The 10,000-nt window shown below is 41.5% G+C and overlaps 3 protein-coding genes across 7 annotated transcripts in view; 1 reads left to right on the top strand and 2 right to left on the bottom strand.

Moving 5' to 3' along the window:
* LOC122329844 (ankyrin repeat and fibronectin type-III domain-containing protein 1-like) overlaps positions 1–970 on the bottom strand; it is a 15,835-nt gene extending 14,865 nt beyond the window's left edge. Inside the window, exons 1-2 of one of the 2 annotated variants that reach the window (XM_043226462.1) lie at positions 778–970; positions 69–231 (exon numbers count right to left, since the gene is read on the bottom strand). In XM_043226462.1, the coding sequence (XP_043082397.1) occupies positions 69–218 (150 nt within the window). In that variant the 5' untranslated portion in view covers positions 219–231; positions 778–970. The remainder of the gene's footprint in view (positions 1–68; positions 232–777) is intronic. The other variant, XM_043226470.1, reaches the window with a different exon arrangement.
* Positions 971–3,767: 2,797 nt separating this feature from the next.
* On the bottom strand, positions 3,768–6,584 carry LOC122330224 (H-2 class I histocompatibility antigen, Q10 alpha chain-like). 4 transcript variants are annotated; one of them, XM_043227078.1, is made up of 6 exons: positions 6,430–6,584; positions 5,028–5,300; positions 4,680–4,961; positions 4,343–4,615; positions 4,206–4,268; positions 3,768–4,142 (listed from the first exon to the last, which is right to left on the bottom strand). In XM_043227078.1, the coding sequence occupies exons 1-6, from the start codon at positions 6,506–6,508 to the stop codon at positions 4,057–4,059; spliced, it is 1,056 nt and encodes a 351-aa protein (XP_043083013.1). In that variant the 5' UTR covers positions 6,509–6,584; the 3' UTR covers positions 3,768–4,056. The 4 variants fall into 4 exon arrangements, with proteins under 4 accessions (XP_043083013.1, XP_043083032.1, XP_043083022.1 ...); XM_043227097.1 differs by having other exon boundaries at positions 3,768–4,133; XM_043227087.1 differs by having other exon boundaries at positions 4,206–4,265.
* Positions 6,585–8,444: 1,860 nt separating this feature from the next.
* LOC122332636 (meiosis inhibitor protein 1-like) overlaps positions 8,445–10,000 on the top strand; it is a 2,805-nt gene continuing 1,249 nt past the window's right edge. The window contains exons 1-2 of the mRNA XM_043230004.1: positions 8,445–8,553; positions 8,663–8,762. Of these exons, the coding sequence (XP_043085939.1) occupies positions 8,491–8,553; positions 8,663–8,762 (163 nt within the window). The 5' untranslated portion in view covers positions 8,445–8,490. The remainder of the gene's footprint in view (positions 8,554–8,662; positions 8,763–10,000) is intronic.

Below are 10,000 nucleotides of genomic sequence, written 5' to 3'. Positions count from 1 at the left end.
GTGTGTGTGTGTGTGTGTGTGAGAGTGTGTGTGTGTGTGACTGTGTGTCTGTGTGTGTGTGCTCTTACCTCAGCTGGTCCTCTGCTCAGTCTCCTCCTCCAGTCAGTAGGCTCCGCCTCACTGTGTGAAGCCCCGCCCCTCAGCTTGAGTGACAGGCTCCTGTAGATGCGTTTAGGTGAGACGGGGCCGAGGGAACGCCTCCCTTGGGGCGGAGCCATCACGACATCACTACTGACAGAACATACCCTTCATCATCATCATCATCATCACAGTTCACAGAGGAACCGCTGCACTTTCTCAAATGCTTCCGACTAAAAGTTTATCTGATGATTTCTGCAAGCATCACAGTGATTCTCCTCTTCCTCTTTCGTTCACACACTTCCTGCTTCTTACAGGCTAAACATGTTTCCTCGTCACATCTAAAGCAAACTCAGGGCTGGACTCACACATACATACCATCTTCATCATCATCATCATCATCAAAACTTGAACTATTTTCATTTTCTCCCTTTAAATAAAACGAACATCTCTTTGCGACTCATTAAAATCATAATGAACAATGAATGTCGCGCTTTATGAAGAATAGCATCGTTGACACGAGAACATTACATGACATTAAAACTATAGCCTCTGTGTCTTCCTCGACTCAATAAAGTTGTATAAAGGCGCTATATTCAGACTAAACGAACATATAGTGTAGAACCGAGCCGGCTAAGAGGAGGAAAACACGTCTATTTATCCGGTGATGTTATTTATCAGAGTTATGGATATATTTACCCTTAGTCACGAGCGCAGGTGAGGATCTCCTCAGATGTCCCCCTCGAGTCCGCAGGATATCATCAGGTTAAGCGTGTCGTTATAAATCGCATCGAAACGCCTCCGTTCCCGTCAGAGAGATGAATATTAATAACGCGGATGGAGATGGCGCGCGCGTGCACCCTCGGAGTCTCCTCGCGCGCGCGCAAAGGAAGCGCGTTCAACCTCCTTCATCGAGCAAACGCGATTACGTGAGGACCGCTAAAAGACTTTCATTTATCGTTAAGAGTGAATTAGTGCGATCGTCACGTTTAAAACAACCACAGAGTGAACCGCTGGATGAACTCTCATTGCATCAGTCTCCTCAGAAGAGACATGTTTTTGTGCATATTATTATTTCCATGAAGGTGGCCTGGGATCTTCTTTACTTCTTTCTTTCTTTCTTTCTTTCTTTCTTTCAAAAGCACTCAACACAGCTCACGGTTGATTAATAGTGCGGTATATATTAGCTATACAGCTAAAATTAGACAAAGTTAATTAAAATACAAGAAAGCACCAGATGCAACCGTTCCAGCTAGATTCTAGGAACCGAGATTATTGGATCTTATTATCTTTTCTTGTTCGGTTTGAGAATGGAGAGCTTTCGAGAGACATGGTGTTTGATTAGCCTGAAGCTAGGCTAGGGATTGAAAAGCAAAGGTTACAATTTACAAAACAATTCAGTTAGCAGAGTAAGAATGCGTTCGGACCTCTGTCTGCCCAAACAGCTGGTTAATCTGCAGATCTAGACTATAGCAGAGAAAGGCTGGGACTGGTTTAGCTTGTTAAAGTGTAAATGTATGTCAGATGTTGTCATCCGTGGGAAGCGTCTATCTTGTCTCAAGTGTTTGTCATCATGACCGTGTTAAGCTTCGGTTTCCGCAGTCAAGTGGCCTCGTCTCATCTTCAGCCGCACAGGCCAAAAACGACGCTAAACTTTGCCGTCCACGCACAAACTTAAACCCACAGAGATTCCAGTGCCCACGCTCACTTTGCAACGGCATTGTCTCACATAGGCCTGTATAGGAAGCTACATACACGGCGCTCGTGATGAGAAATGGCTTGTTAAAACGCGAACAGGAAGTGGTTTTACTTCTGAGCAGAGTTAGCCGCCATGTGCGTCTCAGCTGCAGTTGCTATAGAAATAAAAAACAGTGTTGGCCGCTGCTAAACCACACTAAACTAGCCGTTTGAAACTTACAAAACCGCCGTTCCATCCAACAGTTTATCTTACTTAGATATAATTAGATATAACCTTTACTTAGTAGTCATACTTACTAGGTCTTATCATGTTACAGCTAATTTTAGGCGAGTAAAATGACTAACTTTACCGCTGTGAGTAAGTCTTACTTGAGAGATTCTGGTAGCTTCAACAAAACCAATGGCATTCGTTCACCAGCAGCGCGCTAATGTGCAACAAACAACAGACAAAGAAATACGGGAGATTGGGTCTGCGTCCCAGTGTGCATACTGCCCATCCTGAATTATATTTTATATTAGTAATCGTGAATACTATTTAGGGCAGTTAGGGTGGATAGTGCCATACATGAACCGTATACTTCCTTCAACGATTAGGCTCTGTAATATCACCGTAGCGCCATTTTGGAGAGCATTCGTTGGACGCAAATAACATATATCTTCTGTGTCAGCAGCAATGGAAGATACGTCTTGAACATATGTTTACATTTTCATTTGTTCAAACAGTGTAGCTTCCTGTTGTTGGTGACATATGGTAATGTTCCTTGCCAAACCGTTGAATAATATCATTATTGTTCTTTTGTTAATAAAAGGCTACATGATGCTATACATGTCACAGTCATGAGTGTCATCCTAAATATACGTAATATTATTTTTTTTTACCAACTCTCATAAAAAAATGTGCAAACATTAAAGGGTTACTCCACCCCAAAATGAAAAGTTTGTCGTTAATCCTTTACCAAACCTGCAAAAGTGCTTAGTTTGTTTTCAAAACACAATTGAAGATATTTTTGGATGAAAACCAAGCGTCTTATTACTGTCTCGTTGACTTTCCTCGGGTGATGTGCCCAGATGTTCCTACAATTTCTGAGGCTGGGCATATTGTAGCTTGCGTTAAACAAGCTAACCAACAAACTACACGTTAAAATGATTTAAAGTACAGCTTAAACCATTCCCAACTGTTTAGACCTCCTCTGTGAAACAGGCTTAATTCCAGTAGCCTGTTTTCCCAATCATATTCTGCTTTTTCGTCCTCCACGCTCTTCCTCAGCTGGTTTGGTCTGATTCCTGTGGATTCAGTCTTGTCTTCAGAAAGACGTGTGAGATTTCCAGTGTCACGTCTCTGGGGTAGAAGCCGGCGGCCACACAGGTCAGTTTCAGCTTGGGTTTGTCTTTGCTGTCTTTTCTATGCTGTCCCTCAAGAATAACATTGATTTTTAAACAGGAATGGGCAACTTTGCTCCTGGTGGACCGATGTCCTGCAAAGTTTAGCTCCAACCCCAATCAAACACCTACCTGTAACTTCCCAGTCATCTTAAAGGCATTAATTAACTTCTTGTGTGTTTCATGTTAATGAATGCTTGCAATCTGAGAGATGTGTTGCAAGCGTCCCCACTCTCCCCTAATAAAAACTAAAATCATTCTCATTAAAGTTCAATAAACGTATACTATAGCAATACTTTTGGGAAAAACATGTTTCATTTAATTTTGTCCAAATATCTTCAGTACTAGCCTTTGTTAATTTGATGCGTTTAAAGTCTCGTTGAGTGGCGTTGCTTTTATGTTTAGTTTACGATGTTAGTATGCATTTATCACATTTCATTTCTGGCGTTACAAAGGCGCTTTAAGTCGCGTAATCATTACTTTCACTTTCTGATAAACACAGAAACGTTTATCCATACCTGCTGGAAGTGAAGGCAGAGAAGGAGCACACGAAACCGAGAAAAGATCTTCACCGTGACGCTTGTTCGCATATTGGAAGGATAACACAAGGATACAGGTTGCTAGATAGGTTTTAATGGCTGATCTCAAAACGTTTACAAATATAGTCATTTAATCATTCAGATAATTAAAGAGTGGCAGACATTATTCAACTTGATTGTGATTCTAGCAGTGTGAAGAAATAATAATACTCAGTCTAGTGAAAGAAATAGCATGAATACGTCTATAAATGACATATAAATCAGTGAAATTAGTTAGATGTGTCTGTTTTTCATTATAATGTATTAGAAATAAGTGAATGATTTGCCGCTCCTGCTGTAAGGTGTCCTTGAGTGCGTCTCTTCAGTATGTCCAGATGAGAAGATATATGAGAGAGAGAGAAATTATGAACACAGCTGGCCGGCCGCCTGGAGCGTCGCCTGCGAAAACTACGAAACGTTAAAACTCAAATCTGAAGTCTGCCCGCTAACAAAGCAACAGACGAAACATACCAGACGGTTCTCCAGCGTAAGCGGCACTGGCAGTCGGCGATTGAGTAGTTTTCTCCAGTCCTTCTGGACAACCACATCAATAATGTTTAAATCTGAAAAGCATCGTAATTCAAGGAATGCTCTCAGTTTGCCCTTACCCCATTTGACGATAGTCGGGTCTTTCGAGCTCTCGTGGATCACGACACAGTCGTATTCCGCCTCTTCGTCCCTGTCGATCTCCACGCTCTTCCTCATCTGGTAGGTCCCGTCGTGGTTCGGTCTGATTCCTGTGGATTCATCTTCAGGCAGAGGTGTGAGATGTTTCCTAACGATCACCGTCACTTCTCCGGGGTGGAAGCCGGTGACCGCACAGGTGAGTTTCAGCCGGGTTCGGGTCGATTTCCTCGCGAACGCGTGAACTTCTGGAGGGGCTGAAAGCGCAGGAATCGGTTGGTCAGTTACTTCCACCAAACCCCCAAGAAATAATTTACTCACAGCCGAGCTCCTCGTCTCTGTATTCTGTGAATTTCTGGATCCAGTCCACGCACTCCCTCTCCAGGTAGCCTTTGGTGTACTGGTTTAGGATTGGTACATTGTCCCATTTTCTTCTGGTTGGTAAAGATGCATCGACTGAGGCGACCCACCGAGACTCTAATATATCAAAAGACAAAAAATCCTCCCCGTCGTAGCCGTACTCGCTAGCGCCTTTGGAAAACGTCACACCATCTCCCTGCTTCTCAGCTTCACAGCCAACTCTCCACTGAAGAACATGAAGATCTGAAACGATCAGATTAATGAAAATACGGCGATTTCACGCATACAGTTTATTTCAGCGCTTCTCACCTGATTCGTTGTGCCCCATGCGTTTCATCACGATGCCTATGTTCACATTGAACCACTGTTCTTTGCTCTTTCTCGACTGGGTGCCTTTTACCCAGTAATCCTCCTGCAGTTTCTCCTTCATCCAGGTCTGTTTGGGAGTCTTCCTCTGTTCCTGACTGTCGTAATAGTCGATCTGTCTGTCGTCTAGCAGACCCGTGGCAGTGAACTGATAGATGCCCGGCAGATCGACCGGTTTGGACAAAGCCGTGTAAATGTAGTACAGCGAGTGCTTCTCTGCAGTGAAACAAAATATGCCTGTAAAACGGTTCACTGACTCGAAGGTGAGTATGAGAAAGAGAAAGCACTTTCTTGACACACTACACCCGATTGAATTTTTCCAAACCAGTGGGGAATGCCTGAGAAATAAACACCATCCATTGTGACCGTTTTCATTAAAAAGACTGCATTCATTGCATCATTCAAGCGTTATCTGGTAGACGAATAATTTAATTAATCGGGACAGACAGCAATTTCTCCACACGTGTAGTGATTTCTAGTAATTATTAATAGATAATGTCAACTGACTGCATATTGATCACTTCACTTTTTATTATCGGGAACGTAATATTATACGTTCTCGTAATCTGTAGATAAATTTGCAACTTAAAAATGGGGAAGTTCTCGTATTTAGATCAAGCTCAAAGCCCACATGGTCCTTGCACTAGTTTGCACACTTGGGTTTGCACTCTACTTCCTGCTGTTTGCACTAGTCTGCACACTTTGCACTTTTTATGTGTCTAAGACACTGTTTTAGCTCAGTACGTGAGTTTTTCTGTATTGTGTGTGTACTACACAGCTACATGTTGTTGAAATGACAATGAAAGCCACTTGACTTGACTCTATTTAAACATACAGAAACTGATGTTCTCCAGATGTTTGCTAACCTCTCCCATGTCATTACCCTGCTGTATGCTAACACTCGTTTCATTAATAACTATCAACTATCAAATGAACAGCGACACAATAGGTTTCTGAAATATGCTATATGCCATTTCTGCACGATGTTAAGAGTTTCTGTAATGAAATCGGTCACAAACAGTGTGTGCACCACATTTCTCCTCCCTCTTCATGTTTCATTGTACTGCTAACAATTTTTAAGGGTTAAGATACTTACTGGAAAACACCCACAGAATTTTACATTTTCTTCATTTCACTCACACACACTGCAACGTTTTAGATTAGTTTATATGCTTGTAGAAATAGGCGGGAAAGTTTTACGTATATGTTATATTATACTTTTTTGGTTCTTCTTGTCTGGATGCATCTTTCTCAAACCATTTTTCTTTGCTTAAATCTCATTGGCCTGCTTTCAGCTGCGTTCTCTAAAAAAATGCAGATGTTATAAATGTTATAAATCATTTACCTGCTTGTACAGGCGGAGAGCCATGAAGAAGAAAAACGCAAAGCAGAGCAGAGATCTTCACAGCCACGCTCGTTCCCATGACTCAAAGCCTTTGATCGTGAAAGACCTGACCAGTGACGGACATAGAGGGGGACTTTTTAACCAATGAGAAAAGGGGGCGGTGACGTCATGCATATCCAGGATGAAGTACAGAAAGTAAAGCTTTTTATTGAGCGTAGTATAAAACCAAATACAAAAACAGTCAGCATCAGATCTCTAGCCAAACCTCCAGAACCGAGCGGCTAAATAATAAGAGTTCTGGAGATTTCTCAGTAAAATATAACCAACCTTGTCAAAATGAAATCGCTTGTGAAGAAAAGAGACTGGATAAATCTTGAAATGTGTTTCTGTGACTTTAAGTGGAACTGGCCGTTTAAAGCAGGCTTTTCCCAGCTCATCATTGATTTTATCATAATCATGGATCAATGTAGAGTTAAAAGCATTCGTAACAACTCTGCTATTAACATCTCTTATCTAGTGATTGATGATAAATTCGTCTAAACTGGAGTGACATCAAAGTAAGTCGAAATCTTCTGAATTATGTGGATCGTGGAGAAAGTGAAGAGGCTTAAACCACAAAAAGCGTTTTAGACAAGTCAGTGTTTGATGAATACATGCATAAATTATATTTGCGGGTGAATATTAAATACGTATCATAACACTAATGGCGAACGAGACGAGAACGAGAAATTATGTAATATAATGTAGGGCAAATGTCCGAAAAGACTGACAAAACAATATGCATCACGAACAGTTAAAGAAGAGCACCTTGGCTTTGTTGATGCGGGGAATGACTCCAAAAAAATGTTCACTGCATACTATTTGACAATTATTAAGTCATTATTTACGTAATTAAGTCTTTTATGAATTTATTAAAATACATGAATAAATGTCCATGACAGCCTAGAGTAGTTTCTCAAGTATATATTTAATAGAATAAAAAAAGTATATATACATATAATTTTTTTATTCTATTACATATAAATTTGATTTATATTTGGGACTTGATAAAATTAAAAAATATATTTTCGTTATAGTATATCTCACCTTAAAATATGCATAATTAACCAGCGTTTCAAACCTGTTTAGACATATTTTTCCATGGATAGATATGATTGGTTAACGGGTCTCGTGACCTCGCTCTGATTGGTTAGACACACAGCGCGCGTTCTTTCTACCCTGTTGACTTTAAACTGATATAACGCCTCCTGAATACTTCATCGGGACGTTATCGTTATCGTTTTCGTGTCGCATATCGTGAAAAATGTCGAGTTTAGACATAATCTGCGAGAAGATTCACGACGGTCACGGGCTGCGGTGGAAACGCAGCGGCATTTGCGTCGCGTGCGTCTCGGAGATGGTCGACATGCCGGACGTGTCGGTAAGAACAGTAATATTTCGATAAATAACTAACTAACTACATTTGTTGTGATATTTTCTTTATGATTTGTGTCCCCTCAGGCGGTGCGCAAGCGCGCGGCGCTCGCGTCCGTGATGCGCGTGGACGCGGCTCGGGAGCTGCTGTACTGCGAAGAGCAACGAAAAATACACTTTACCTCAACATTACTGAGTAACACACACACACACACACACACACACACACACACACACACACACACACACACACACACACTCACTCACTCACTCACTCACTCACTCTCTATTCCTGTAGATATAATAAACTGAGCTTTTCGAAAGTCCGAATCAACTGAACCGATTCGGAAAGTGATTCGTTCGAGTCATCGCTGCAGTCAAGTAGTAACGTTATTTCTATGTAAAACTCGGGCCTAACATTCAAAACGCACGTTTCACGCACATATGCTTCGTTTTTGGCTCTGATCTGTCTCATGAGGTGGCTGATTGTGTTTCAGAAACGCTGTTCAGTTCTGTGGATCCGTCTCTGCTGGATCAGACGGTTCGAGGTGATCAGACGCTTCATCTCCGATATTGTCGGCCATTTTCTGGCGTGTAAAACACGTACAGTGCAGTAGTTGGTTATGTTTGTGTTCAGTCCTGCTGCAGATGACGCTGGACGTCCCGAATCAAGCCTTTCTGCTCTTCATCCTGGATCAGATGCACTCACGGGTGTGAACACGCACACACACACACACACACACACACACACACACACACACACACTCTAGAGCCAGTGTTTCTGTGATTGTTAAGAGTGACTGGTTTGTGTGTCTCTCAGTGGACTGACGGTCAGAAAGCGTCTCTGTCCTCCTGCATGTTTCTGGGTAAACTGCTGGACGCTCATCCTGCTCTGAGTCAAACGCTGACGTCCAGCCGCTGTAAGACCCTTTGACCTCTGACCTCTGACCTCCTTTACACTCATCTGAAGACTAGAATACACTACACGACTAGTAAAATCTAAAACAGATTTACAACAGGTAAACAGTGTTTTAAAATCCGCCGAAAACATCAGAAGTGAGTCTGTGACCCTCAGAAACTACCGATTCTTTGTCAGCTGCCATCTTTTCCGGACTGAACATCAGCGGAAAACCGTGTCGCGTTTTCCAGGCTTGCGTGGTTTTCTTCGCAGAAGGGATTCGCGGAGCTTTTTTCACTTTCGCCTGAAAACGTTTACTTGAAGCCTCCCCGAGATTCACGTAACATGTAGCAAAAGATTGACGTGTTCGCTAGGGATGGGCACGAATAGTCGAACGTTCGCTCTGCGATTATTTTTCGAACTATAAAAACACTTTGAACTTTACTCTGTGTTGGTTTGCTGGCTTGAATCCGAGATAAATCGTAAGCAGTTGCAGCTAATTGCGCTAGGTGGCGCTGTGGAGAGCGGTAAGCTAATCGTATTTAATCGCTGAATAACGTCGTCTTTACGAAGTTTGGAAATACTTTGGTCCCAAATGATCTTACTAATCCTGATTACTTCTGATCAAGTTCATTAGTGAAACTCATTTTTCATAAAATTGCAACCACATGAAATTACGAAGAATATATTTTTAAGTTTTAAGTTTCCTCGAGGGAGAGTGGTTTAACGCAAAGCGCTAGGAAACTGTTAGCATTCTTTGTCGGCGACTGAGGAACAAAGTTTCTCATTAAACCCCGTTTAAATACGAAAATATTAATTTTTTACGAGGCCGGATATTCGGACGCAATACTTCCGTGAAACGCCCATCCCTCAGGTTCACTGAGACGTGGGTGATGGTCACGTGACCGGCGTATAAACAAATTTACTTTTCTAATTTTAATTTTAGATTAAAATAGTTGACTACAGCTGTTAAAAAAACGAAATAAATTGATAGTGTTTTTAAATAATATTTTGCCGTATTCGTCCTGATTTAGTTCCGAACTAGTTTAATTTTTGTCCATAGTTAGAGTTTGAATTAAAACTCAATATTTTTGTGTGAAAAGAAACTTAAAATACATTTTTTTACCGTTTCTGAGAGTCATTAATGACCGCATTTCCATTTTTGGTGATCTTTCCTTTCATTTGTGGTGTCAATGAGAATTATCTTACACACATAGATGTGTTTCTGCATGCTGAAACTGTGTGTGTGTGTGTGTGAGA

The sequence above is a fragment of the Puntigrus tetrazona genome, chromosome 3, assembly GCF_018831695.1.
Source record: "Puntigrus tetrazona isolate hp1 chromosome 3, ASM1883169v1, whole genome shotgun sequence".
NCBI classification, from domain to species: Eukaryota; Metazoa; Chordata; class Actinopteri; order Cypriniformes; family Cyprinidae; genus Puntigrus; species Puntigrus tetrazona.
Note: the sequence above shows the minus strand (reverse complement) of the source record. Positions and strands in the feature narration are given on the sequence as shown.